We start from the raw sequence: 27,548 nt of genomic DNA, 5'->3' as shown, positions 1-27,548 counted from the left end.
TTACGGATGTATAAAACTTGTGAGCCGAAATAAACCAATACTTGACAGCGGTTTCTCGATCTTACTACTGGCTTCGTAGCACCTCTTAGCTTTGGTAGCAAATGACTCTTGTACACTGGCAACATTCGAGCTTTATCCTTCACCGAATGAAAGAACAATAATTCATTTTAACAGCAATTTATTGTAGCAATATTAAATACACTAACAATTATTTGTACGTAAATTCATCGGAAAACAATACCCTTAATAACTACTTATGCGGCTAAGCCATCTACACTAGTTTGTGTTCTTCGTTATGTGTTAAAATAATTATTTAAAAAATAAGCTCGTCATAAAAAATAATGATTATCAAATAATTCTTAAATCGTCACATTTTAATGGAACTGAATAGTGTTTGCTTCAGTAAATAAGGCACATATTTTGTTCAATTTTATCAAAGAAAACAGATTTATCGCAAAGATATTCTAGGTATGGAAATAGAATAAGGCATATAATTTGGTCGTTATTATTCATAGTTAGCAAATAAAATCTATATTGTTTTAAAGCTAGTTATTGTTTTTTTTTGTAAAGCAACGCACAGATTTTCAAATATGTATTAATTCATCATTATAACTACGATTAGGAAACTATTTCGAAGCAACCGATACAGTTATGTTAAAAATTTTGCTGTGGCTTTTTTATTTACAATAATACATAAATATATATTTTAATATTAGGTAGACATTTGAAGCATAACAAGCATATTAGCTATTTGTCTAATGGCATAAGAGTTTACAACCCTACTTTCAAAGGGAAGTTCGATCTACTTCACTACATATTTGAGCTAAGCTACCTACAATAAATACCAAGGCAACATCAGCATATATCATAATATAGTTCCACCTATCTAGCAACACCCCGATTCCGTAAATTAGGCAGAAACAATTGCCATTTCTAGGAATACATTTCAACTTTGTTATTTCTTATACTGACGTTTATTACGTCAGTGAACTGTCAAAATTGTAGACACGGACTTTAAGTGAGATTTTTTTTAATAATTTACGTAATTAGGGTGCTGTTATAATGAAATCAATTAAAATGACTATATAAGAACACCTTTCCTATCGCCTCGCATGAAGTGTGAGTTCACGTTAGAAGTTGATGCGCTGCTCAGTTTAGCTTCTTGAGGACGATCGTTCGATCCTCGCTTGTCTTTGGACATTTGTGCCACCTGATAAAAAAAATAATTAGGTACATACAATGTCAAACTGATCTATAATAAAGCACAACACTGACTAGAGACGGAAGTAGCATCATGCATATTGTATTATTTATAGCAAAATGATTTTAATAAGCTATAGCAAAATGTTTATTGAAAACAAAAATTATGTAATATAACATGCGTCTGTGCAGTCAGCATAAGCGTTTATTTACTTCTAGCTTGTATAATAATACTAAGCAATTTACCAGGCATTTTGCTGTTACAAAAGAAGATTTTATTTAACAAAAAAATACTACATCAGGTAGCAGGTAGCTAAAAAATACGCATTGCAAAAACAAACTGACAATAGTGACAATACAAAAACATGGATGCTGATTGGCCACTACGACTGTTCCTTCTTTAAACTTACAGCGTCATCGATAGCTTTGAACTGCCAGTTCCAATGTACCCTGTACAAGAACGGTCTATGGTCGAAGCGATTGTCATCGGGACTGTATGTCTCGGCGTGGTACGAAGGAGTTAGGACCGTCATCTTGTGACGATTGATCGCGTAGCAACGGAAGAAGTGCTTTACTTTCTCGGCCACCTGGGAAATAAAAATCATTTTAGTAAGAACTATCGCGACAATAGAATCTGGTTTATTCGAGTAAAGCCCTCCTGTATGTCGGACTGGTGTCTATGAACATCCATGTGAAAGGAACAATAGAGACTATGATTAAGTAGTTCGTCTAGCATAAAAATAAAAACAAATCACCACAATTTTTATTTTATACCCATTATTGAAACAAAAGAACACTCCAATCGGAATAAATAAATACATAAATGATATTCACCTCCTGCGGCGTACACTTATCGCTCCAAGTATGTACCAGCTTATGGAACATGCTGAAAGGTCCACAGTGCTGAGTTTTCCTGAGTCTGCCGAACTCTGACAGTTCGGCGTACGTCATGCCCATGTCTTGTTCGTCTGTTTGTGTGATCTGACCGTCGGTGAGAGGCTCGAGCTCAGCTGTGGGTGGCGCTTGGAGGATCTCTGAGAGAGACGGTAGGAAGAACCTGCAATATGAGAAGAGTTATAAGTATTGGTGCCTTTGTCAGGCTCCAAAGTGTAGTCAGGATTAAGAAATCAGTTAACACAAAAGGATAGGGTGCTGAAATATATGTAGTTTGAAAAATGAGTTTGTTGAATAGCCAACATCTTTCAATTATTACTGCAACTCACATCAAATACAACCCCCTTAGGGTTGCCTTGTGTCTGCGCTACTGACCAAATGTATGAACAAAATACTACAGCGACTACATTTTTTCTCCTCTTACCTATTCTTAGCATACTGCAGGAACGATTTCAGATCAGTCTTCGAAATACCACCAATGGGGTTAACATCGGCGCTAGAGCAGTCGTATTTCGTCATATAACCTCGCAATGCTTCGTCCACGTTGGAAGACCCGAGCACCAGTAGCCCGCCCGGCCGCCCGCGAACCCACAGCATCAGTTGTGCGAATAAGTACGATAGAACCATGCGGAGACGAGCCTGTGTTACATAAAGAGATTTTGTAGAATGTTCTTATATTCTTCATAGAAGACCTAAAAGGTCGAAGCGATGGGATTGTTCGAAAGAGTTACCGGCTGCCACCCTGGTACAAAAGGACTCCGGTAGGACCGGAAGGTTGGGTTTTGGGAGCATTTTTGAATTAACTCATTTAAAAAAGAATACTTAAAATAATAGCATTGTAAATATATGTTTCCTTTCCGGTCTTTACGTCTATTCTTAATAGGGTATTTTAGTCTAGATGAGAAAAAAATTAAAAGTGTATTACAATGATTGTTTAGAGGAAAAGCAATCGGGAAATGTTAGTTTCACTTCGTAAGGTACATAAATATATTTTTTATTGCAGTTTAAAGTTTTTAGGTTTTTTTATCTGTCTTTGAACACTACGAAATGTCGCCGCCATGCTTATGACGTCATTACGGTAGTAAACAACTTTTAACCAAGTGTTTCTCATATTTATATCCACTGGTACTTGAATCCATAATTTGTCTGGTGTTTTTACACTAGTGTTCTCACATTCAGAAACAACACACCAACGATACGGAGCATAATTACTCATTATTAAAATTTTCAATACATATCAAAATATGTATTACTGACAGCTGTAGTTTGTTTACTAACGTAATGACGTCATGACCAAAAAACAATCATGGCGTCCGTTGTGTGCCGCGTTTTCGCGAAATACGCGCGAAATTTGAAATTATGATAAAACAATTAATTTATATTCGTACATAACGTGAGAAAAAAAAATATTTTTAATTTTTTAGAGATATATTAAGACTAAAGAATTTATTTAAGATATATTTCAAAAATGCATGTAATACCCTATTACATAAGTGATATCTTCTCTGTGTTAATATAATATCGCAAGTAACTTACCTGTATATTTTGCAAAGCAAGATTTTGTCGTGGACAGCCGCCATTAGTTCTGAATTTGGGTACGAAACCCGTGGCCGCTGTAAATATACCGATGACAGCGCTCACTGCCGCGTCGATCACTATCGGAAAGTGATAACTACCGATTTCACTGGCAAGCTAAAACCAAGAAAAAATATATATTAAGTGACAGGTACAACTTAAAAAAGGCAACATTAATAAAATGATAATGAGACCCATTGATTTAAAATCTGGGGTAAGTTTTATACTAAAGAAGAAGAATACCCGCTGTGCTTTAATAGTGCTTTTATCATTCATACAAAATAGAGGTAACCCCGTCAACTGCATATTATCATTTACTCATACAGTCTTTCGAAATAAAAATAATGTAAAAGTACCTGTGAAGCCCTTTGTTTAGTCTCCTGGCTGGAATTCTCTGAGGCCATGTAACATGTGACCAGCAACCTGTTACACAGTTCCATAGGGTCGGAGGGAGTGTAGTCCGACTGACATAGTATTTTACGAACATCGTATAATACTTGACTTTCTGTAAATAATAATAATTATGTATCTTTACTAATTGATCATATTTTGTAATACAAAAATTAATGTTAGGGCAGATTTTTCTATCATCAGATAACTTTTATCTGAAGAATTTGTTTTGATAGCTTCTGTTTGGAGAATATGTCAAAGGTCCTCCTTCCTCCGATAGCAGTTAACCGATGATTGAAAAATGGGCCCTTAAAAGTGTATTCTCATCGGTTTATCTCAATTTCCATTCATCCATCATACATCATCATCCATCATCAACATGCATTTATTTTTGAAAAATGCAAATGCAGACATTTAAAAAATTTTGTAGTTCTAATATAAGTATTACAAACCTCCTTTCTGTATCGCGTCGCAAATCTGCGTGCACATAGAGAACACAATGCAAGCGGTACTGGTTGAGTCTACGCCGCCACTCAAAGGTAGGAAGAATCCGCCCTGGCCAGACCTTCGCAGGTAATCCCATAACCAACAAGCAGGACCTGAGAATTGGAATAGATGGATTATTTCTGAAATTATGGAGCTTAGATTGGGAAAAATACATCTCGTCGAATAACTTTGCTGGTCTGAAGTCGACTTATAGTGACTGCGTACTTGTGCGAAGCATCAAATGGTAGCCTTCAGAGCGAAAAAGTTATTTGACTGGAACCTTAGTGTTTCGTATAGGTATTTGGAATATTACCTAGAGCAGCCACTAGTAGCCAAGTTAGGTACTTCATGAGAACTGTAGGTAGTCAAGATGTCAATAGGGAAAAGAGACTTCAAATCTACTTGGTGATGAAATTAGGGGATGTGTTGAAAATATACCCCTAACTACTGAACTAGAATTTTAAACATACGTATTACTATTAGTAGTTAAACAGGGTCCATAATATGTACCTAGCTTTAAGCCCCTGGCCCCTTGTAACATCATTGTAACATTATGGTATGCAAATAAATATGAATATGAAACTTACCTAGTTCAATTTCTTCCTCGGGCGTCAAATACTGCCACTGTATAGGCGGACTAGTAGTGAGATACACGTCGTCATCATCTGAAAGCGCGAAGTCTACTGTGATGCGAGGGAAAGGCGGGTTGGAGGCCGCCAAGTGAGATCTGGAGCGAATCTGTGTACGGTAGGAACGAATGTCTTCGAGATCGATCGTCGCTGTCACTACTTCCTGAAATAAACATGTAAATTGTGAACACTTGAGTTGAAATGTAATTACTGTTATATATCATATTATAGCCAGGCCACATGATGCAAGCACACATATAGGTGCCAAATTATGAAATTTCCAAGTTCAGAGGAAGAGAGAAGAAAGAGAAAGAATCAATAAAATAATAGGCAAAATAGAGGCACATTTAATATATGCTTCATCAGTAGTAACAGAAATACTAACCACATCATGCAGAGCAAATTGCAGTCCCCTACTAACGATCTCTCCATTAACAGCCACACAGGAACAGCCATTGAAATAAATCCTCTGTCCGTCGCAACCTCGCAAATTGCTGAACAAATACGCGCCCCCACTCTTGAATGTCGCACTCTTGACCAAGTCCACTGTGACGTAAGCCTTGCGGAGTTCCATGTAGCTTCCCGATCCATTCGCTATTATTTCTACTCCGTCTAAACTTAATGGGATGTGACGGCTGGAATCGAAAAAAAAATATAAAATTAAAAAAGGGACTTCACTAAAGTAAGAATTAAAAAATATATATATTAATAGCCATTAATTAAATAGAAAATTGAGATAAGTCTTACAGTTCAGTATTTCTAGCTACAATAAGCCTTATACGGTAGCTGTGTTCTCAAGTAAATACAGAAATATGATAAGTGATGTTACCTTTGTGGATTCCATAACTCTTCACATATTTCGAAACCTATGCACGTGTCTTTAGTAGCAATGACTGCGTCTCCAATAGGCACAGTCGACTGGTTCGTTATCGCCGATATCATCCTAGGTAAATAGTATTCTTCAGTCTGTCGTTCCTTTGAGAGCAATTAGAAATAGAATTTACATACATCCTTAGGAAATAAATTACTCAAACAAGCAACAAATTGCAAGTTGCACAGCTATTCTATCAGAAGACTCTAGAAGCAATACTGTAATTAGAATGGCCATCAAAATGTGAAAAGCTTCATACATAAGACAGTAGGTAAGATAAGCATGCCTAACATCAGGACTACTTACTTTGGTCCAAGGTGAAAACCAGCGCGTTTCCCTATAATTCCCATCTTCACACAACAACATCTTTGGTCTAATGAGCAGTATCTTTTTGTTCAAGAACGCTACCCTACAGTTGTATAGAACATTTCTATGTTGGACGGGCATACCAACGTCTATCAACATGTCTTTGCAGGTCGGTGATTTGAGAAGTTCGGCTAGAACTTGCCAGCTGTGAAGGTATGTATCTGGTTCGTAGAAGTGGTCTTCACAGCTGTATCCACTGCAAGAAATATGAAATTCTATGTAGCAGTCTGTAATCGCTTTAAGTTAATCCCGTTGATGAGGCAGTTGAAAGCAAAGACCATAAAATATACGAAAATATAGCCATTCCTTGGGAGAACATTTTTTTTTCGACTCTTACCATACTTCCAACTCTGGTCCAGTGCGGTACAGCGCTCCCATTTCTTTGGCCTCCTGTATGGATTGCAGGATCCTGTTCATATTTCCTTCGAAGTCGAGCGCCCACTGATTCAGCGTTGTCACCGCCACCGTCACTTTTCGCCCCATTGTCGTTGATTATTATATCTGTAAACAATAAAACATTTAACTGATTATCTATCTACAGTGAAATACCTGGATTGAAAAGTTGGACCTACCTACAATAAATTGTAGGTATATGCGAATTAGTACCTGTAGAAACTGTAGCCAGTTTATACTATCGGAGTATAGCAATCTGTAGACCTGACAAGTAATAAAAACTCCTGTATCAACTTAACAAAGTTCTCTTCTGACTCATCATCCTCCTGCCCTTATCCCAATTTCATTTGGGGTCGGCTTCTGACTAAACCTCCATTATTGTTCAAGGTACCTAAAACTAACCATTACCAAAACTTTTCTAATGTTCAAACTAAACCTGTAACTATTCTAATTTCTATTGTTGTTTAACTTTAATCAATCTCGAAAAAGTAGGAGCCGGAATGGTTGAAAGTTTTTGACCTCGTAACAAGTCTTGATATTCCTAAAACAATGTACATTATGTGAATAATGACATAAGAACTTCTACTTTAGGATAGCACACTTCATTATCATACAATTATAACCGTAAAGTCTGAATATTTCTATAAAACTTTTGAGTTCTTGAACATAAATGTTTATTACCCACGCAAAATGAGCCGAAAGAATATGAGTGAAATAAACATATGTGACGATACAAAACTACTACGCACTTCAATTAATATCGACGTAGGAAGGGAAACAAATTGATTTCTCATTGTTAATCGATAATTACTTATTCCCACGTACGCCATCGAAAAATGAATAGCAGATCCGCGGATGGCAGGTAATCGAATATCGAAGCGGAAACTGGGATCAAGCTGATAATTTTATTGTTATTAACTAATAACATCTGCTAAGGTTGAGAGCACAGATTTATAATACAGTACCTAATAGCACGTTAGATATCTGTGATAATATTAATCCCACCAAAAACATTAAATGTAAAAAAATGCCAAGTCTCTCGATGCAGTCTTTCCATCGTAAAAAGTTTTGAGATCTCATAGAAGCCAAGTCCTATTCAAAATATTTTGTAGTTATAAATCAACATTTAGTAATTGTATCAATAGTTTTCTTTATATTATAATTATAGTGACTTGGCAATGAGCAGAAGAAGAAACAAATAAAACGGCATATTTGGATTTAATTTTCTTTTGGTTTATCCGTGTCGTCCCAACCGAATTTCGGCAACGGCAGTCAGTCTTAGTGTACTCTCGATTCATTTACTTTCTTAAGCGATGGCCCGTAAGGTATTCTTAATTATTGTATTGGAGCATGTAGTCGGTAGTGACCATCATGATTCACACATAACAAATAATCTGATCACTGGTCTCGTTAGAATATTTGCACATAATTCCAGGCAGCAAGCAGCTTTTAATTTGTGCTCATTGCCAAGTCACTATAATTATAATATAAAGAAAACTATTGACCCCGTAAGCATCAAAAAATTTTAATCGTTTCTTCAAATAAACGTTTCAATTTTGCTCATGATGTATGCCTGTCGATTCAGTTCCAATAGTATTTACTAGTTTGCAATATTATTTTCGCATAAAGGCGCAATGGGGAAACTCCCTTCAAGACACTGCGAAAGACCATAAATTCGTAACTGTACCTAGTATTCTCTTAAAATACGTGGTTCAATATACCGTGTATCATTTTACTATCAATTCTATTAACCTTTGCCTCGTAGAGCAGATGTCGCAAAATCTATGAATATTCAGAAGACATAAAGAACAAAGCCCACAAGCGATTGATGAATGACAAAAGACAATAAGATTGCCCGTCTAGAGCGAATCGATCCGCGCCAGGCAGTGCCAAGGCCCGGCCAGTCACCCCACAACCCTTAGAAGAACCGTAGTTAGTTCACACGTTCCCCCTTTGTCAAGTGAACAATCTGCACCTAATTGAAAAACGTAATTAGGTAGAATATCGGCATCGTTATCGTGATAGGCGCTAATAGAGACAGTAATCCATGAAAATTGGTAATATAGAATCAGGATAACTATTGCTGAAGTTCTGTAAGGTATATGGAGCAACTCTGTAAATTTTAGTTAGAGAAGTATATCCCATTTGGGCTCAGATAAAAAAATGCAAGCACGCTCTCTAAATTCTCTTCAGTTTTGCTTGTGTTTATTCGATCGAGGATTGCAAGATATGAGCCAAGCACCCAGCTCTTAGTATAACAACATAATTGTCTTTTTTTACTGATTAAACATAACGTACGAAATGAAAATAAAGTTGGTAGAAGCCACGTCTAAACTAGACAGACATTGCGCTTAGAAAACTTCCTTCCGTGTTTGCAAGGGTTCGTGGTATCAAATCTTCGGAGTTTTGTATTAGCATGGAAAAAGTATTTGTATTGCTAAAACGGGAGACAAATGAAATATAATTTTCTGTAAGAATTCGTTGTTTCATATCGTGTATATGAAATTCAAAGTATTGCCATGCTATATAGATTTTATAGCGTGAGTTCATGACTAATATTTCTTTTATAGCCCGTTTTGGCGATCGTTATCTGTAGGTATTAGTCTATTTTGGATATTTGGGGATAAAAATTGCTTCATACATTGTATATTCACGATAACTTTGACTGCCTCGTTGGTCTAGCTGTCGCAAGTGCGGCTGCTGAGCACGAGGTCTCGGGTTCGATTCCCGAGTCGGGCCGAAATCGCTTTGTGGGTTTTAGAAGACTTTCACAAAGCAGCCCGGAGTCTGGAAGCTGGTGATTGATACACCCGTGCATCGGAGAGCACGTAAATGTCGGTCCTGCGCCTGATCTCTCACCGGTCGTGTCGGATTGCCGTCCCATCGGGTTATGAGAGTGAAGGAATAGGGAGTGCACCTGTGTCTGCGCAAATGCTCGTGTACTATAATATGTCCTGCGTAGTTGGCTAATCTCCTTACAAGAGAACAGCCGCCGTAGCCGAGAATCGGCTAGGAGGACATCATTCACGATAAGCAAAAGGTATCAAACATTTACATAGCTTATATTGATGGGATGATTATGTATGAGAAAAACGCAGGCGATAAAAGTGATGTAGGTCGACGAAAAGTCATCTTCAAAAATATTCAGATGTCATTTAATCCAACATGCTTTAAATGCTCAGTATTCAAAAAAGCATGAAATCTAAACATAAATTAATATACACAAAACTATTTACGTATCTACAGATGGAAAAATAATGATTGTAGAAAACATAAAGTAGTGCTTAGTTCATTAAAAAAATATACATAGAAATAATAAATCTCACCCAGCAAGTCAGCGAATACGGTATTCAGTGGCATGGGATCGATTCAACTTAACTGGTTGCCCAGGCAACTCCTCGAACAACTTTATGGAGTACTTACACCAACCTTCTTGTGTATAGCTTTTTCAAGTGTTTCATAAACCCTTTATAGAATTTTGTACTATGTGTACCTACTATCATTTCATATCTAGGTTACTTCTTTTACAGATATTCTGTATATTTGTATTATTCAAATAATAGAATTTCTAAAAACCAAAAAGACTCCTTTTGTTTTTAGAATATATAAATACACTCTTTTGCAAAAAAAAACGGGCACCTATGCGAAATCTTGGTTTTAAGGACTTCACGTGTATTTGAAAGGGTTTTAATGTCTGTAGGATATTACTAGCATCAAAAGGGTTAGCCAAGCATGCGTGAGAGTGTATTCTAAATTTGAATTTTGTAGATTTGCTAAGAAACTGGTTAAACCTTGCTTTCGACTAATTCCTGGTAGGAAGTTCGTAGGCGTTTTGAAAAGTTTTTGACGTGATTTTCAGAAAACTGATAATGCAGTTTTAATTAATGATTAATGTACCTTTCTGTTAAATCAAAACATTTTGATTATAAACAATATCTAAACAATAGAACGCTTTACACAAAAATACCGAAACTCTTAACATTGCCATCAATAATCAGCATAGACCAGTTAGAGCAGGTGAAAATTTTCTCCAATTCGGATAGTTTTTCAAAAATGTTTTGATTTAACAGAAAGGTACATTAAACATTTATTAAAACTGCATTATCAGTTTTCTGAAAATCACGTCAAAAACTTTTCAAAACGCCTACGAACTTCCTACCAGGAATTAGTCCAAAACAAGGTTTAACCAGTTTCTTAGCAAATCTACAAAATTCAAATTTAGAATACACTCTCACGCATGCTTGGTTGACCCTTTTGATGCTAGTAAAACCCTAAAGTCATTAAAACCCTTTCAAATACACATGAAGTCCTTAAAACCAAGATTTCGCATAGGTGCCCGTTTTTTTTGCAAAAGAGTTTAGTTGGAAACTGGTTTGGAACTAGTTTGGCGCAAACTTTCTCCGAAATGAGATTCCTTTTAAGGGTCAATAAAAGGATGAAGTACAATTTGCTATTTTGGATATTCGATTATGTACCTAGGAGCAATTGATTTAGGTAGGCAATGATACTATTTTAACGTTCCGAAAAACTAAATTAGACATCGTGATACTAATAGTAAGTAGCAACATTATTCTCAGTAATCGAGCCATTACTTCTTCGAATATGGCTTTCCGAAAAAGGAAAATGAAATAGAAGACAGACAATAGAACAGCAATAAATATTTTAGCCCAATATTGACAACCACGCAAACGTACCCCCGGGGTGAGTGAAGTTATTTAAAATGGGAACTCCTAATACCCAGATTTTACTATCCATTAAAAAAAGTTTTGCATTTTTACTTTCATTTGAACTTTAGTAAGAATAAGACGTCTTTCCGACATAAACATAAATCGAAGATATCCGAGAGACTGGACGGTGGAATTTTGTTTTCTCTTGTTCAGTTTATGATGTATAGAAAAATGTGTAGTGACCAGACTATTATAAAAGCATTTATTGCACACGAATAGCTAATATTAAGAGTTGTTACATGTGAGTGAAAACAACACGATAGCTGACAGAGCGACATGAAATATTTCCAGAAATCCCATGCAAATCTCACATTAACTAACTTAAATAACAGCTTTTGTCGTCCTATATTGATTTAACAATAACTGTTATTTTCAGTTTTGTTCGAACACTTAACCAACCAGTGCAGATTATGATCTCGGTATTCATGTCACAACACTCACAACAAACTTCGAAGGAAACTCTATGTGAGCGTTAAAGTTTACTGCCATGACAGTGGCCATCAGTTACGAAGTTTTCCACACGACCCCCACAAGTTACCACCTGGCTACGTAGAAGTGCAGTCACCTTTTAAGCTTTCAGCAGAAACGTTATCACGCAGTCACGGTGAACTATTTAACAAGTAATCGAACTCAGTTTGCCGGAATGCAAATCCCTGCGCAGATAAAGTTAATCAAGCTTACTCATGTACTCTAATATTTATGCTTAGCATAAAACTAAATCGTCTACTTCCGACTTAGTTTTATAATAGGTGTACCTGTGTGATAATGTGTACTGTTTAAGCTGACACCATACCTCTAGCTAACCACAGGCAGACTAGTCTAGACTGAGGTGCCGGCTGGAATTTATAACAGCTAAGCACCCCAGACAGGCACACGCCTACGTAATCCGATAACAATGTGCATTTTATGTTGATGAGAAGTTACGGTATTACGCGAAGTGTGATTCGAATCGACAGCTTATCAAGATGGAGCATGAGACTGAAGACTTAGATGCTGTTCCGGATGTTGAAACACTTTCCAATGACAAAGATCAAGGTATTTAAGTGGTTATTTAATTTTCTATAATTTAGTTAATCGTCTTATGTTTATGATTCTATACCAGGAAATTGTTCAACTAATTCACCTTGAATTACTAATATTTTTTATTTTATCATTGATCTACAAAGCCTAGTTCAAAAATGTAAGACTTATCCAAGCAATAAAATTTCCTATATAGCCGTGAGTCATGATTTTCATGAACTTCCACTTGATTACCCTTGTAAAGCTACTATAAATCAAATCAAAATTTGACCTCTATCAAAGGTTTCCGACATCGAAATTTCCATAATTCTGAATTTTGCATGAGTAACCATTTGACGTCACCAATCACCTGATAAGGTTTATACGGTCGAAGCATGACATTACTGGGGCAATCGTCTTCCAATAACCGAAAGCGAGAACCCCTGTTTTTGATGTCGTCAGTTTAGTTCGGAGCGCCGCGCAACCCACCAGGTTACACGCCAAAAATTGAAACTTGACGACTAGCATTCAAACATTTGTGTAGCCATGGTGACGGAACGCTCGACATCGCCGATTATAGAAATACACATGACAAAGATTAATTTGTGCTAACGAATGTAGCAGTTTGTAAACTTTTTATAATGTTATGGTGGAAACAACTCGAAAGCTCTCAAGAAAACATAATGATGATTAAAAGAGAAGAGCAAAGCAAGGAGTACATTGAGAACACGACGGTAACGCTCACACTTCCTTCGATAAATCCTGTAATGCAAAACGATTTGTTCATAGCTGACATACAGCAAGTTAAATCGCTACAGGCCTCCTTATTTCCAATATGCAGTAAAGGTAAATTCTTAACAATTATATCATACGTATTTTGAATTAGGTGCAGAAAACGCAAATTTAACTTATATGATTGTTTGTTTACTTAAACTTTAGTAACTTTAAAATCAAATGCCATATTTTAGGATATCCTTCATAATTTAGGAGTGAAAAAAGAAATCGAATATTTTAGAAATCAATTTTATGATAGGAATACAATATTAGAGTAATACTCAGAAGTAGGTTTCATATCAATAAGGAATGCTATAAATATTGGGTTTTAACTTTTAATAGTTGTCGCGTGCTCTTGTATGCCGTTTTCAAATAACGAAATAGAGCCTTACATCATATCCGGTAAAGCCAATTCGTCGACGAGTCTCGCGTGCTTAATGATGTTATTTGTCATCGTGAAATAGGTCAAATACGCCACCTGACCTGAATTTTCTAGGAAAAGATCAAAACTCATTAGGTCATGATTAATTGTATGAAACCATGTTTACACTTAAGCGTGGAATTAAAACCACCGATATTTACAAGATTAGGCTTTTCTTTGCAACAATAATTTATTTGGAACCTAAATGCATCTATTTATTTGGAACAGGGACGTTCATATCGAACTTTCTTCAAAACAATATCAAAACAAATCAGTTAGAAATAAATACTGACATAAGAACATTTCGGACAACTGCTAAACTAAAAGAACCAAGGGATTTATTTGCACTTCCAAAAGAACTCGACTGTCCTCAGCAAGCACCTCGATGGCCAACAGAATGTCAAGTGAGTGCATGTTCTGCTTATCTTAGAAATATTTCTGGACTTTCATGTTGCTACTCACCAGCCTAATTGTATTACTTAGACCCAAAACTCTTGACTCGAATGTAAATAGGACATCATCTGAGTAATGAGTGCTTATCAAGAAGGACAGTATTATGTACTCAGTAACTCATTTCAACCAGGTTGTTGAAGAAAAAATACAACATATTATATGGAGTCCAGCATCTCCAGAACCATATTATATTTCATCGGGAAAAGAACTGCAGCCACAACCCGTCGGTGAAGATGCTGGGACTGTGATATTCCAATATTACCCCATGAGCGCTGTCAACTACGTAAGTAATACAATCCTCTTGTTTATTCCAAATAAAAGTCACTGATCTCTTGTCTATCTTACAGTTTAGTCGCTCAACAGTAGGAGGGTCTCGATTATTTTTATCAGCGTGTGCAACAGCCGGAGGTGAGGATGAACTACGATTTGAATCTCGTTTCGAAAGTGGAAATTTAGCAAAAGCAATACGCATAACATCTGCTTATTACGAACTGCATCTCCGTACTGACCTCTACACAAATAGGCACATGCAATGGTTCTATTTTAGAGTCACGAATACAAAAAAACAAATGACATACAGGTAATACCGATTGCATGGTCACCGAACGTTACGTGTTGTATCCTAAAAAAATTATACACACGCAAAATGTTACAGATTTTCCATAGTGAACCTATCAAAAGCCGAAAGCTTGTACAATGAGGGCATGCGACCTCTATTATACTCGACCAAGGACGCACAGTTGCATTCGATCGGATGGCGGCGATGCGGCGATAACATAGCTTACTATAAAAATGATTCAACGTAAGTATATACCCATAACTTCAACGTTCAGTTTCATACCTTTAGACTACAACACTATCTTATTGCAGGTGTGAAGAAGAAGAACAATTTCCGAGTTACACGTTAACATTTAATATAGAATTCCCACACACAGACGACGCGGTGTACATTGCACATTGTTATCCGTACACATATTCTGATCTGCAAGAATATCTATCAAAATTACAATCACACCCAGTCAAATCAACGTATGCAAAACTCAGGCTTCTTTGTAGAACTTTAGCTGGGAACAATGTATATTATCTAACTGTAACTGCCCCACCAAGTTCTTGTGAAGCAGAGCAAAAGGTAAGAAGTATTTCTATATTATTTTTATTAACTGAATACGCAAAAATGTTAAATAACTTCTTCTTATCATACTAGAAAAAGAAAGCTGTAGTAATAACTGCCAGAGTTCATCCGGGCGAAACCCCTTCGTCATGGATGATGAAAGGATTTATGGATTATCTAACAGGAGACTCGAATCAAGCTCGGGAATTGAGAGAAAAATTCATATTCAAATTAGTACCAATGTTGAATCCAGATGGTGTAAGTGATAATATTTTTAATATTCTATAGATAATTGTGTCAACTATTGCGATATCAAACAGAAATTTTCCATTATTGCAGGTAATAGTTGGCAACAATCGTTGTTCACTGACTGGAAAGGATTTGAATAGACAATATCGAACAGTTATAAGGGAAACATATCCACCAGTCTGGCATACCAAAGTGATGATAAGGAGGTTGGTAAGGAGCGTGAAACATTTAATGATCATTATGAGGAGGAAAATAAGCTGTTATTCGCTAATCAATTATTGTATGTATGTCAGGCTACAGGAGGAATGTGGCGTGGCGATGTATGTAGATCTTCATGCACATTCTCGGAAACACAACATATTCATTTATGGATGTGAAAGCAGAAAAACTTCTGATAAACGTTTACAAGAGCAAGTATTTCCTTTGATGCTTCACAAAAATGCTGCTGATAAGGTACACATACTATTTAAATGATATTCACTATTTATATTCCATAAATCTTCTTCAATCAATCTTAATTTACAGTTCTCTTTTGAAAACTGCAAATTCAGGATACAACGTAGTAAAGAGGGTACTGGTCGTGTCGTGGTTTGGATGTTAGGAGTTTCCAACAGCTATACTATGGAAGCTTCTTTCGGGGGATCCGAACTAGGCAGCAGAATGTCTACACATTTTTCTGTTCAAGACTATGAAAGTTTAGGAAGAACATTTTGCGAAACATTGCTAGATTTTTGCGATGAAGACCCTAGCAAAGAAAGGTTGAGAACAAAAATTGTTACCAGACTCTTGAAAGAAGGGTCGAATGCAGACGAACCAACTAATATAGACTTGTCAGATTATTCTAGGTAACTATTGATGTAACTATCATTAATACGTAGAATATGGTTGAGAATATTTGATAAATAAAATCCATTGCAGTGATGAAGGAGACACATCAAGTAGTAGTTCGGAAGGTGGACGAAGACGAGAATCAACTAAACAGCCTGCACCGCCGCCTTCGCCTATTTTCCCCGATATCAACAAAAACTTGAATGAGGTGAGACAGTGACGAAATTGAACTGTTAATAAAAAAATAGACAATTCGTGACAGAGTAATTAGGTATTACGTAAATTGTGTTTTTCAGAAACCTAGAAAGCCAAGGCCTCGGTTAGAAAAGATGAAAAGAATCGAGAAAAAGAAAACAAAACGAGAGACATTACAGGTTGTAACTGTTAATTATTTAGTCGAAAGACTAATGTAAAACAATAACGCTGTATTAATGTTTATTTTTATATCAGGTATCGAGAGCTACGATAGATTTAACATCAGATGCAATGACGGATATGTCATCGGATGCAGAATCATATGATGGTAACCAGAGTCCTATGAGGAGAGTACAAAAATTGATACATTCTTCAGCCAAAGTCAAGCCTAGACGAAAAAAGAAGATGCCACCTGAATTGAAAATTATAAAAGCACCGGTAAATATACATTTTGAATATCTTTTTACGAAAATATTTTCCATGCTCCATCTTAAACTCAGTTAATAACGCGTAATTCTGTCAAGGTCTCAATGCTCGTTCTTGTTTCACAGTTCATTAACTATGAATATAAATAAATGCCACGCAATTTATAAATCCAACTTAATTTTCATATTATGAACAAACATTTAAATTTTCCAGACAAGTGATTCTCCCTACCACTCGGATCACGAGAAGGCTTTAAAATGTAGAAGACCACGAAGTGTATCAATGTTCAATGAAACAATAGAGAAACCGAGACTGAATCCTGCATCATGGCATCAATTTAAGCGATTGCCACCAGCGAAGTATGATCACTACTGTTCTTAATGGCTTTAATGTTAAGGAGGATGGCCTTAGTAGACCTCTTAGTCTAATTAGCCCCAACATCTATTTACTATCTTCATACATTGTATGGTAATCCTTTTTAAATTCTAGGTGTTTATCTGAGATTAAAACTCGAAGTAATCAACCATCTGAGCTACAGGTAAAGTTAACTACACTGAAAAGAAATGTATGGACTGGCGTGCAAAGTGAAGAGAAAGGTCCATTGTCATGGGGAATATCAAGTTTTGCCATGAATTCATACTTCACTGATAGTGAAGCTCTATTAAGGTAATTACTACAAAATTCTGAATGAGTCAATGGGACAGACAACAGTAAGAGCGTCATAGTCATTGATTGAATGATTGCTAAAATGAACTAACAATTGCAGTGGGTGATGATTTTGAGCGGGGACTCATCAACTTGATTGACAAATTGAAAATAATATTCTCATTGTTTATAACAGGTCCTGCTCCAAAAAATTAGAAGAACTTGAAGGGGAACAGCAGAAAGTTAAAGATGACAAAAAGAAGAAAAAATCAAAAACAAAAAAGCTTACTCTAAAAGTGCCAAATTCCATGAACGAAATCTTAGAACCTATGAATAAATTACCTAAACCCTGGAAGAAAAAGGGAAAGTGAGTATTTGTTGTACCATCTCAATTCTTGGTAATTAACTTAGATAATGAAAAATATAATGCTTTGTTACTTCCAGATTAAAAAACAAGTCTGAAAGTTCTCCTTACCAAAATAACACTAGTTTTACGGATATTCCAAGAAATACCCAATCAGGACAAAAAGCGGGGCCTGCAGAAAACAGACAAGCTAAATCACGTTTTAAAAAGGGAGCTATTGTTACAACTGCTGTGCAGTCCAAAAAACATATTGCCAAAGCCAATATTATATCAGACAACTCCGACTCTGACAATTCTATTCAATTAACAAAGAAAGTGAAAAAGAAAACTAAATCAGTTAAAGCCAAGTTTTGTAAAGCCATTTCAGAAAATAAATCTAAGAATTAATTCATATTTTTTTTCTTTCCTTTGTATTACAACAGATATTAAAATGGTAGTGAGTACCTTTTTTCATCTATTTATTCTTTCTAATTACATATTATCTCGTAACCATTACTTTCTCGTGGTCTGGGAAAAATATACCCTATGTCATTTGGGGATTGTGTAACTTACCAAGAGTGAAAGAATTTATCAAATCCGTTCCGTTAAATCGGACAGTCAATGATCAACTATTTCCTCTATAAATTTTAGTATAGATATTATTCAAGGCTTTAGAAAAAAAAGTCTGTGATATAATTACATTAATTAATGATTCTGAAAAATATTGCAATTTGATTTGCCATAGAGAATAAGTTGTTTGTATCTAAGACAATGGCATTACAAAATTACAGTTGTATGTTATCTTATCTATTGACCTTAAACAATTTGCTCTAGCTAAATTTCATATCAGACAATCATTGAACTATAGATAAAGTAAAAAAAAATTAACTTCATATTAAATATGTTTTATTTATAAGGTGGTAGAACAATAAATTCACCAAAAATATATGTTTCTACCTATTTTATTTTACATTCAGTCTTTTTTTATACATTTATTCAGTTTACAATGCACCAATGTTGGTGACAGAGTACAATTTTATTAATGTAACATTAAGTTTGGGTATATAGATGTCTAATCTGAACTAAACATATTGTTATATTATTTTACATTGCAGTCTCAAGACATTGTTGAAATAAGGATTAAAATATATAAACCTATTTACTTACAACATGCACTATTGGTATAACATCAAACACTGTGACACATTAATATATTAAAGATGTTCAGGTCAACATCTTGTATGTATCTTTATGAAATATGCAATCTTCGCTTAGAGCAGTTACTACTATATAATAAGCGAAGAACAGTAAACACGCATATTTATATGCGAAACCGCTATTAAAAAGCCCTTGAAAACCTGTATATGTTTAGAAACTCTAGTCACTCTAGTCATGACAAACATTTACATAGTATTTTTAAGCAAAATTACTTTCGATAAATACATAATGAAAAGCATTACAGACCCGGGCCCGAAATAAAGTTCGAATACCTATTGTTTAATGAAAATGGCTCAATTTTTTACTTACGAATCCGCAAATATACTTCTACAGCAAAAAAATATCCGAACAAAAGGTACAGCTGAATTCTTTTTGTATTAAATTACTTTTTTTTGTAATATTTAAACTTTGCAAAACACCATTCAGTTGAAATAAATTGACATTTGCTGTCAGAAGTCACGAAGCAAGGGCAGTCAAAAAGAAAAAGTGACACAGGTCAAATGACATTTTGATTATTTTCGAAGACTATGGCAAAAACTTTATTCATTCATATTGATTTCATTCAGTTAAAAACGGTTCGTAATTATTTTATTAGGTACACAAAAAGATAATCTAGTTTTAAAAACAGTAATAGTTAGCACACATTTGTGAGCCAACTAGACTGTGTTAAATTTGGAGTTATTGTACAAAATGAATTGCTGACAGGAGTATTAGCAGAAAACGCAACAACCCGTAGTTCTCCTGATTCTGCAATTTGAAGAGCGTTACTGACTCTTGTTCCCGATGAAGTATAGCCAGGAAGTTGGGGCTCTCCAGTTATGGGGTTAAAGGAGCCACATCGAGATTTAGCTAAAATACAAGAAGTAACATTTGTATAAAATCGGACGTTATCAGCATCCAGTGTTATGTTCACACCCGTTCTTGCTTCACGAGTGCACTGGGTAATCTGAAAATATAATTAACACTAATAATGTTACTTAATAATATAAATTAAATATATTTCTGTTGTTATCAGAAAATCATTATAAAGTTATGGTGGCCTAGTGGGCAAAGAACCAACCTCTCGAGTATGAGGGCGCGGCGGGTTCGATTCCAGGTCAGGCAAGTACCAATGCAACTTTTCTAAGTTTGTATGTACTTTCTAAGTATATCTTAGACGCCAATGACTGTGTTTCGGATGGCACGTTAAACTGTAGGTCCCGGATGTCATTGAACATCCTTGGCAGTCGTTACGGGTAGTCAGAAGCCAGTAAGTCTGACACCAGTCTAACTAAGGGGTATCGGGTTGCCCGGGTAACTGAGTTGAGGAGGTCAGATAGGCAGTCGCTTCTTGTAAAGCACTGGTACCTACTCAGCTGAATCCGGTTAGACTGGAAGCCGACCCCAACATAGTTTGGGAAAAGGCTCTGAGGATGATGATGTTATCAGAAAATAATACACACCAAGTTTACAGAATTCGCTCTTCTAAGACAACGGACAAAGTCACAATAACCCATGAAGCACCCTGATGGTTGAACATTTAACGCCGATGTAGATAGAGCCTGAAAATATCAAAATGCCCAGAATTAATCTTTACGAACCATCAAAAAGAGCATCTACATACCAAAGTTAAAAAAAAATGTTTTTACCATTAAAGCTGTAGCACATGCTGCGTATGACCCTGTAAAATACTGAACAGCACAAACGCTTAACGCATTTAATTCTTGAGGACCCTGAAACATTAATTACCAGATCTCTCATGTTGTAGCTATGGCCAATACCATATCAATTATATATTTTATCAAAATAATATGACTTGTACCTCATACCTCGGCCATTGAAGTAACACGCGAAAAGCAAGTAATGCAAGCATCCCTTAGAGTAACGTTAGTAGGTTGTGCTGTACTGCACACAATGTTTAATAGATTTTGTAGCTGTTGACTGAAATCAGATTAGTTTAACTTATTGCAACAGTAATGATGCGCACATTTCTAATGATGCCATTTAAATCTTACCCATTTGATGGACACAAAGCAGCGAGCTTTTGTGTTTTCCATTGCAATATTTTATTCTTCACATCACTAAAATCAAAACCGCCGTTGGTTGTAACTCCAATCTAATAATATTGATAAAAAGAGATATGTAAAACAGTACAAACACATCGTAAAAGCTCTAAAGAGCAATAAATAAGTTAGGTTGTAAGATCTAACCTCGCTAAGATTGAGTAAATTCTGGTTCTTCCACTGTAAAATATTTTTTTGAACTTCATTAAAGTCAATTAAAGTGCTCTTTGACACGATCTGTGGGACGAACGCAAAACTGTTATAATTTAAATTAAAAGACTTATTGCTAACCAAAAGAAATAAGTTACCTAATGAAGTAAATATTTAGTTAATAATACTTACAAAACCCATTAAGCACATCAAAAGAAATCCCGATTTTACTTTCAACATTTTTTTATTTGCAATGGAATTATAGAAACTTATTCAAAATGACATGATTGAAATGTGTGTGATGATTTTTAACCGATGCGTCAAATATTTATATTCTTTAGGACTTATTATGATAATTATGTCCCCGCCACAATTTTTCATCATCCATTCATGAGCAGGCACCGTGAAGTAGCGAAAGTGTTAAACTGTGCCAAGATTAAAACACTATGATAAATGGTGAATAAAACACTTTGTAGTTAATTAAAACTTAAATATTAGTCTAACTTAAAGATAGTGGAGTCTAGGATGCCTAATTAAACTTGATCTCGACTCGAGAGGCGCATAATGTCCACATACAAAAGGTATCTAGATATCGTGGTGATATTCATTAGTTAGAGGGACTTTTGAATATAATGTAGGTATCGAATGATGGTGATTGTCATCATTTGTTCTACTCAAGGTACCATTGCGTTGCGTAAAGGCAACTATGATGATTGATGCGAAAATGTTGTTACTAGGAAAGAGTTAAAAACTTTTTCTGAAAAAAAATATGGTTTATTTCAAGGATCTCCTTCTTTACCATTCAGTAACTAAAATCAAAGGGGGCTAAGCAGGGTATACAATACAGGACAACCTCTGCACCGCTGTTTTATATTACCTATGTCATGATGACCACTTTTCCCTCGCTGAATATGAAGGGGAAAATTTTATGGTATGTATAAGTTTTTAAAGTTCCCGTCAAATAACTTTGGTTTTCCGAACTCCGAAGGCCATTTGACGCCTCGCGCTTGCGCAGTAGTAATGTTCTAGCAGCTAACTTCGGAAAAGTAGGCAGTAGAAGTGAAGGAGGTCGTCGGTAAGAAACCACCGTACGGGTCGATGAGTGGATCAATGTGAGTCCCGTGAGTTCTTATTACACACAAGCGCGTAGAAATAGCTGGGTGCTCCTGCTCCTGCTTTGGCTGCTTCTGGAACATGGCCTAATGTTTTCGTAACAGTTTGTGTATCTTTTTGTTTTGTTGAAAACCATTCGTTCATTTTCTATGACCTAGATTTATTATCTGTATGGAAAAATCAATTCTTTCATTCGTATCATTCACTCATTCTTGTGACCGATGCAGCTTGTGACTGGAGAAATTAGTTTTTCTTTTAATTTATTTTAATTTAATTTCTTTTCATTTTATGATGATTGAAGGACGTGCAAATGTAAGTACATAACTAAATGCCAGACAAACATGGTAAAAATATCAACAAGCTTTTCTTGTGTGACAAAAAATCATTACTTGCTTTCAGGAACTACCCGATTTCCAAGTTTTTCAGACGGTGATAAAATACTGCCTGATCATTATCGTGGTACCCGTACTTTCGTTCTTTACGGCAAAGAGTGTCCTATTTGATGGAATATTACGTCTAGAGCCAATTACGAGCAGTGTATACTCGGCTGTAGTTGCGGTAGTGGTGCTGCACTTAACCCTAGGACTTTATATCTTCAAAGCGTATACTGACACGGAGAAATCGGACAAACCAGTGAAACCTGTCAAAAAAGACTAAAATATTTTAATACAAACATACCAACGACCTCATCACAATGGACAACTTATACATGAAAGGTGAACTGTTACAGGTTCATACCAAGAACAGTGAAGTATATGAAGGCCGGTTTTATGGTATGACTAATGATAAGTCTAAAATTTCTCTTTACAATGTTAAGGATTCACCTAAAGGAGACCTAAGTGATGGTGTACTACACTATTATGACTCAGATATAAGGGATATTGTTAAACTTAAAGAGCCTAATGAACAGCAGCATTTAAAAATATCAGAAAAGGAATGTGAAGAAATCATAAAGACATCTAAAAAGTATATTTACATCAACCAAGTTGATAAGAGTTTTCATGAAGCATTGGAAGACTTGAACCAGTACAATTACATTGGCTTGAGTACTGATGGTGCAAGCATGGGACGCAAATGTAAAATGCCATTCTTGGTTTTGTCTACTCCCCATCAGATTTACATTTTCGACATCAAAGTTATGGAATATCATGCATTTGATGCTGGATTAAAGAAACTCTTAGAAAGTGAGACACCAAAAAAGATTGTTCATAATTCAAGGAATATATCAGACTGTTTGTTTCACAAGCATGTTGTCAAGTTGAATTCAGTATTCGACACCCAGGTAAGTTGAACCACAATCCATGTAATTTTCTTACCAGATTGTATATGTCATTTTAGTCTTCAACATTTCATATAATATCACCAGTGAGATTCAAAGGTAGATATTGTAAAATTACAACTTATTTACAGGTTGGTGATCTTCTCATTACCAGGAACAAAACTGGGCGTTTGCCAGACAAGGTGAAGAGTTTATCAGAGTGCCTGAATCTTTATCTTGGGTTACAGCAATCAGTGGTTGATGATAAAGTAAGTGTTAATACGTAAACTACCTATACCTGTATTTAATTGCTGAGAACAACTATAATGAAACCCTGTAATACTTTTACAGCTTGGTGTGTTGGAGTGCACTGAACGTCCACTAGCTACAAAGATCAAAGACAGCCTGGCCAAGAATATAGCATTTCTGCATCGTCTCTCTGAAACCATAAATGATGAAATGTTGCTGCCATTTGTGAGAGGAGTTGAATGCTTTGTAGAAAATATTCGTTCACTAGATGACTTTAAAGCTTGGGAGCGTTGTGGTATGCAAGACCATATACCAAAGGATTTCAAGAGTGCAATAGAGTATTAAATACTATCTTTGATACACATTCCGAAGATGACACAAATTGTAGAATAGTAGTTTTTTTTATTTCTGGCACATTTTGGTTTCATGCTAATTTATGGCTGTTTGGCTTAGGCTAGTGTCATTAATACAGTATTAAAATTCATGTTCTATGCATGTATTATGTATGTAGGTTTAGAAGTGCATAAAATCTTACATAATAATTAATTAATCATAAGAGCAGATGTTGCAATCAAAATATAACTGCTTGTGTTTGATGTATCTGTGATCACTCAACGTAACATGTCTAAATAGCTTTTTGAATTGTCTTAAAATTAGGTTTATTTTTGTATTTATGAGAAAATGTTGATATAAGGTTTGCATCTATATTTGTACTTACAATCCCGATTTTGTGGTTTAATATCTAAAAGTATATATTTTTATGTAGGGTCTAATATTTACTACAAAATGTTTTTTATCATATCTTGTGCTAGAAAATAATGTAGAATATGAAACTGTATTTATCTTTGATGTAAGATTGAGCATATTTTGAGAGAAGGTTTATAGATGGATTAATAAGGTGTGCTATAAGTATGAACTTAATAGATTGTCACTTTCACCATGAAGCTAGCTTTTGTGAACTTGAAAGCCATGCTTTTAAATTTTATTAAAACCTGTATGTGCTTGAGAAGTGTTTTTTATTTAATAAAATACCTTTCTTTAGGAAATATTTCATTAATTAGCTCTTATACATTATAATTAACAATTCATATATTATTTTATTACTATTAGGCTTCTCTTAAAAAAAGGTTGGGGTAGAATGCCAGGCCTTCAATGGATTCGTCCCGACACGCCATGCCAAGGCGCTCAGTAGTGAAGAGGCGCTCTCGTGCTAGCAGCACTGATACATTCGCAATCTGTGACAACTTCACAGGGGTGAGGTAACCATTTTCTTCAAGCTGAAATGATAAGGAGTATTATAAAACATTTCTCAGGTTGTTATATAAAAAAAATAGTAATCACAAACTTGCTATGTAAGTTAATAATCAACATTACCAATTCAGAAGTAGTTTTAGCAACTTCTTCATCTCTGTTACTATTAAGTTGAAGGACACATGCACCACTTGGAAACTTTCTTAGAGACATAGGAGCTCCAATGGTTGGTAACAATCTGAAATAAAATATGTATGTAAATATTAATATTGCTGGTCTGAAGAAGGAAGCTAGTTATTTTATAAAATGGGACATTAACAAATATTTGCTGTAGTTAAAGTTACTAAATCACTTATCATAAAAATGTGAGTGATTTGTAGAGCAACAATTTATACTCACTTGCAGGCATTGAGTAAATCTTCAGGGGAGATGAGCTCTAGACCTCTAGCTCTGTTTACTCTGCACCATACATCAGCCAATGACATGATACCCCCACAATCCTGTTTATTAAAAAAAAATGCTTACATCAGTCATTATTTACCTCCGAACAAGAGGTCCTATTATACATTCGCAGTGAAATAACTTACCATAAGTACTGCAACCATCATATCAGAGATCTGTTGTGCTAGACCAAGATAATAGTCTGAGTCAGATCTAAATGCATCTCTGGTAACTGGGTCATCAATACCTAAACTCATCAGGTAGGCTTTGAACCTCACTGTATCATCTTCTGAAATGTCACCTTGTTTATCCTGTAACATAAACATTTCATCAGAAGTAAATTGATATGTAAATAAAATGAGAACTTATTACAGGTTAAACAAATGATGCTCACCCTAATCTTATTAGAAATATTCTTCGATATAGCAACCATATCCTTAGCTTTCTCCATCAATTTTCTTAAGTCCTGAAATGCTACAGTAATGCTTTGATCAGTTGCTCTGTGTTGTTCCTCTATGCTTCTTTCAATACCAACTATTCCTGATCTCATCTTAGAATTGACTGGTGCCACTGAGGGCTTTGGTGATGCATTTGGACTAGTGGCACTTATTGGAGAGGAGAGGGGAGTAGGTCTCTCCCAGGCTTTAGCGGTAACAGCATCAGTAAGGGCTCTGTAAAAACCCTGATCAATACCATCCTTGAAGGAAAATTTCACAAAGTGAAATGGGCTCGCTACTGCAGGGCCTGGTCTTTTACCTGGAAACAATTGATGAGTTAAGTCACTTTACATAACGTTAGGGTTATTGGATATTTAATGTTTTTATGTAATTATTCAATGAGGTTTGGACAGAATCATCTTTATGAAGTAAAATTTAAAATTACAGAAAAGAAGTTGAATGGATGTCACATTTACCTGGTAGTGCAGGCCCTAGATGTAATATAATTCTCTTGGGCCCACCAAGACCAAATACACCACCACTCTCTTCTTCAATGCAGAAAACATAGTATAAATGTAATGAGAGGCACACTAATCCTTTAGGAATGTCTCCTGGCTTTCCCCATAAAATCCGGTGAGTAGTTAACACTACTTCTCCATCGGTAAATTGGGTCTAAAAAACAAATGGTGAGTAATAAAATGTGTATCAACTTTGAATTTCTTACTGCTTAGATATAACCGCAAATTTAGACTAAGTTATGAGCTAAGGGACGACATAGGGGCAGGTTAAATGATCAAGCTCTCAAGAAAGGTTTATTCTACATTCAGTGACAACAATAATGTTAATATACATATAAAACTTGGATGTATTGAAGAATAGGTTCAAATAAACAACCTTATCATCACCATCGTAAATCTTGACATTTTTATCTCGTTTGAGGTAATTTTCACCATCAAATAGACGCGCTTCTATGTATTCAAATCTATCCATTGCAAAATTTCATTTGTTTTGTTTGCTATTCCTTTATTTTTCTACAAAGTTACAAATATTTTAGACGATGATTAATAATTTGAGACTTACAATATTGACATTTCCAAAATATGTCAATGTCAAGTCATAACCAAATTGCCAGGAACTATCTAGACTGACTGGAAACCACTACCCACTAACCACTAACGCGATAGGCGTGAAAAAATTTGTTAGTGTAAGAATAAAAAAAAAGTATTTGAAAAATGTTGAGTGGGTTATTTACCTGTCATCCAAGAAGGGTTACGGTTTTCCGCGAGTTTCTTGCTGTGTTACTCAATCATGTTTGTTTAGCATCCAGTCCAGTATATGGTAAAATAGATCCATGGTTAGAACTGACACGGTGACGGAGGTGTCATATGTCGTGTCAAGTCTGTCAACTGAATGA

The 27,548-nt window shown here is 35.5% G+C and overlaps 6 protein-coding genes across 8 annotated transcripts; 3 read left to right on the top strand and 3 right to left on the bottom strand.

The window, feature by feature from the left end:
• Positions 1 to 161: 161 nt before the first annotated feature.
• LOC110371790 (glutamine-dependent NAD(+) synthetase) lies at positions 162 to 19,665 on the bottom strand. The gene is made up of 13 exons (XM_064036606.1): positions 19,503 to 19,665; positions 6,749 to 6,912; positions 6,352 to 6,607; positions 6,004 to 6,149; positions 5,560 to 5,809; positions 5,133 to 5,337; positions 4,512 to 4,658; positions 4,026 to 4,174; positions 3,631 to 3,786; positions 2,519 to 2,733; positions 2,035 to 2,257; positions 1,611 to 1,787; positions 162 to 1,210 (listed from the first exon to the last, which is right to left on the bottom strand). Exons 2-13 carry the CDS (start codon positions 6,892 to 6,894, stop codon positions 1,082 to 1,084), a joined length of 2,199 nt encoding a protein of 732 aa, XP_063892676.1. The 5' UTR covers positions 6,895 to 6,912; positions 19,503 to 19,665; the 3' UTR covers positions 162 to 1,081.
• Positions 12,439 to 18,407, top strand: LOC110371789 (cytosolic carboxypeptidase 2). 2 transcript variants are annotated; one of them, XM_049840978.2, is made up of 17 exons: positions 12,439 to 12,566; positions 13,954 to 14,129; positions 14,309 to 14,461; positions 14,526 to 14,758; positions 14,834 to 14,980; positions 15,049 to 15,307; positions 15,383 to 15,547; positions 15,629 to 15,744; positions 15,832 to 15,991; positions 16,064 to 16,383; positions 16,457 to 16,574; positions 16,663 to 16,740; positions 16,817 to 16,999; positions 17,201 to 17,346; positions 17,477 to 17,653; positions 17,829 to 17,999; positions 18,077 to 18,406. In XM_049840978.2, exons 1-17 carry the CDS (start codon positions 12,497 to 12,499, stop codon positions 18,381 to 18,383), a joined length of 2,979 nt encoding a protein of 992 aa, XP_049696935.2. In that variant the 5' UTR covers positions 12,439 to 12,496; the 3' UTR covers positions 18,384 to 18,406. The 2 variants fall into 2 exon arrangements, with proteins under 2 accessions (XP_049696935.2, XP_021183850.3); XM_021328175.3 differs by lacking the exon at positions 12,439 to 12,566 and adding an exon at positions 13,015 to 13,376 and having other exon boundaries at positions 18,077 to 18,407.
• Positions 19,666 to 19,670: 5 nt separating the features above from the next.
• LOC126054646 (uncharacterized) lies at positions 19,671 to 21,254 on the bottom strand. The gene is made up of 3 exons (XM_064036607.1): positions 20,822 to 21,254; positions 20,636 to 20,734; positions 19,671 to 20,139 (listed from the first exon to the last, which is right to left on the bottom strand). The coding sequence occupies exons 1-3, from the start codon at positions 20,912 to 20,914 to the stop codon at positions 19,828 to 19,830; spliced, it is 504 nt and encodes a 167-aa protein (XP_063892677.1). The 5' UTR covers positions 20,915 to 21,254; the 3' UTR covers positions 19,671 to 19,827.
• Positions 21,255 to 22,650: 1,396 nt separating this feature from the next.
• LOC110371788 (uncharacterized protein) lies at positions 22,651 to 23,393 on the top strand. Its single transcript, XM_021328173.3, has 2 exons — positions 22,651 to 22,810; positions 22,898 to 23,393. The coding sequence occupies exons 1-2, from the start codon at positions 22,787 to 22,789 to the stop codon at positions 23,153 to 23,155; spliced, it is 282 nt and encodes a 93-aa protein (XP_021183848.2). The 5' UTR covers positions 22,651 to 22,786; the 3' UTR covers positions 23,156 to 23,393.
• LOC110371795 (piRNA biogenesis protein EXD1) lies at positions 23,193 to 25,014 on the top strand. Its single transcript, XM_021328184.3, has 3 exons — positions 23,193 to 23,780; positions 23,909 to 24,025; positions 24,108 to 25,014. Exons 1-3 carry the CDS (start codon positions 23,193 to 23,195, stop codon positions 24,348 to 24,350), a joined length of 948 nt encoding a protein of 315 aa, XP_021183859.2. The 3' UTR covers positions 24,351 to 25,014.
• Positions 25,005 to 27,206, bottom strand: Vps36 (Vacuolar protein sorting 36). Of its 2 annotated transcripts, none has more exons than XM_049840984.2 (7): positions 27,029 to 27,206; positions 26,611 to 26,806; positions 26,092 to 26,453; positions 25,844 to 26,008; positions 25,656 to 25,756; positions 25,380 to 25,494; positions 25,005 to 25,282 (listed from the first exon to the last, which is right to left on the bottom strand). In XM_049840984.2, exons 1-7 carry the CDS (start codon positions 27,122 to 27,124, stop codon positions 25,112 to 25,114), a joined length of 1,206 nt encoding a protein of 401 aa, XP_049696941.2. In that variant the 5' UTR covers positions 27,125 to 27,206; the 3' UTR covers positions 25,005 to 25,111. The 2 variants fall into 2 exon arrangements, with proteins under 2 accessions (XP_049696941.2, XP_049696942.2); XM_049840985.2 differs by having other exon boundaries at positions 27,040 to 27,164.
• Between the last annotated feature and the right edge of the window lie 342 nt (positions 27,207 to 27,548).

Source organism: Helicoverpa armigera, chromosome 10, assembly GCF_030705265.1.
Source record: "Helicoverpa armigera isolate CAAS_96S chromosome 10, ASM3070526v1, whole genome shotgun sequence".
Lineage (NCBI taxonomy): Eukaryota > Metazoa > Arthropoda > Insecta > Lepidoptera > Noctuidae > Helicoverpa > Helicoverpa armigera.
This window is presented reverse-complemented; position numbering and strand designations above follow the sequence as displayed.

Coding starts and splice junctions, on each gene's coding strand:
- LOC110371788 (XM_021328173.3), top strand. CDS start 22,787: ATGATGATTGAAGGACGTGCAAAT. Junction 22,811..22,897: donor TGATTGAAGGACGTGCAAAT/GTAAGTACATAA, acceptor ACTTGCTTTCAG/GAACTACCCGATTTCCAAGT.
- Vps36 (XM_049840984.2), bottom strand. CDS start 27,124: ATGGATAGATTTGAATACATAGAAGCGCGTCTATTTGATGGTGAAAAT. Junction 26,454..26,610: donor TCTAGGGCCTGCACTACCAG/GTAAATGTGACA, acceptor AATTGTTTCCAG/GTAAAAGACCAGGCCCTGCA. Junction 26,009..26,091: donor ATATTTCTAATAAGATTAGG/GTGAGCATCATT, acceptor TTTATGTTACAG/GATAAACAAGGTGACATTTC.
- LOC110371795 (XM_021328184.3), top strand. CDS start 23,193: ATGGACAACTTATACATGAAAGGTGAACTGTTACAGGTTCATACCAAG. Junction 23,781..23,908: donor ATTCAGTATTCGACACCCAG/GTAAGTTGAACC, acceptor ACTTATTTACAG/GTTGGTGATCTTCTCATTAC. Junction 24,026..24,107: donor AATCAGTGGTTGATGATAAA/GTAAGTGTTAAT, acceptor ATACTTTTACAG/CTTGGTGTGTTGGAGTGCAC.
- LOC110371790 (XM_064036606.1), bottom strand. CDS start 6,894: ATGGGGCGAAAAGTGACGGTGGCGGTGACAACGCTGAATCAGTGGGCG. Junction 5,338..5,559: donor AATTTGCTCTGCATGATGTG/GTTAGTATTTCT, acceptor TGTTTATTTCAG/GAAGTAGTGACAGCGACGAT. Junction 1,788..2,034: donor ATAAGTGTACGCCGCAGGAG/GTGAATATCATT, acceptor TTTATTTCCCAG/GTGGCCGAGAAAGTAAAGCA.
- LOC126054646 (XM_064036607.1), bottom strand. CDS start 20,914: ATGTTTCAGGGTCCTCAAGAATTAAATGCGTTAAGCGTTTGTGCTGTT. Junction 20,735..20,821: donor CATGTGCTACAGCTTTAATG/GTAAAAACATTT, acceptor TGATATTTTCAG/GCTCTATCTACATCGGCGTT. Junction 20,140..20,635: donor GAGCGAATTCTGTAAACTTG/GTGTGTATTATT, acceptor TTATATTTTCAG/ATTACCCAGTGCACTCGTGA.
- LOC110371789 (XM_021328175.3), top strand. CDS start 13,172: ATGTTATGGTGGAAACAACTCGAAAGCTCTCAAGAAAACATAATGATG. Junction 14,981..15,048: donor TACTATAAAAATGATTCAAC/GTAAGTATATAC, acceptor ATCTTATTGCAG/GTGTGAAGAAGAAGAACAAT. Junction 18,000..18,076: donor CCCTGGAAGAAAAAGGGAAA/GTGAGTATTTGT, acceptor TGTTACTTCCAG/ATTAAAAAACAAGTCTGAAA.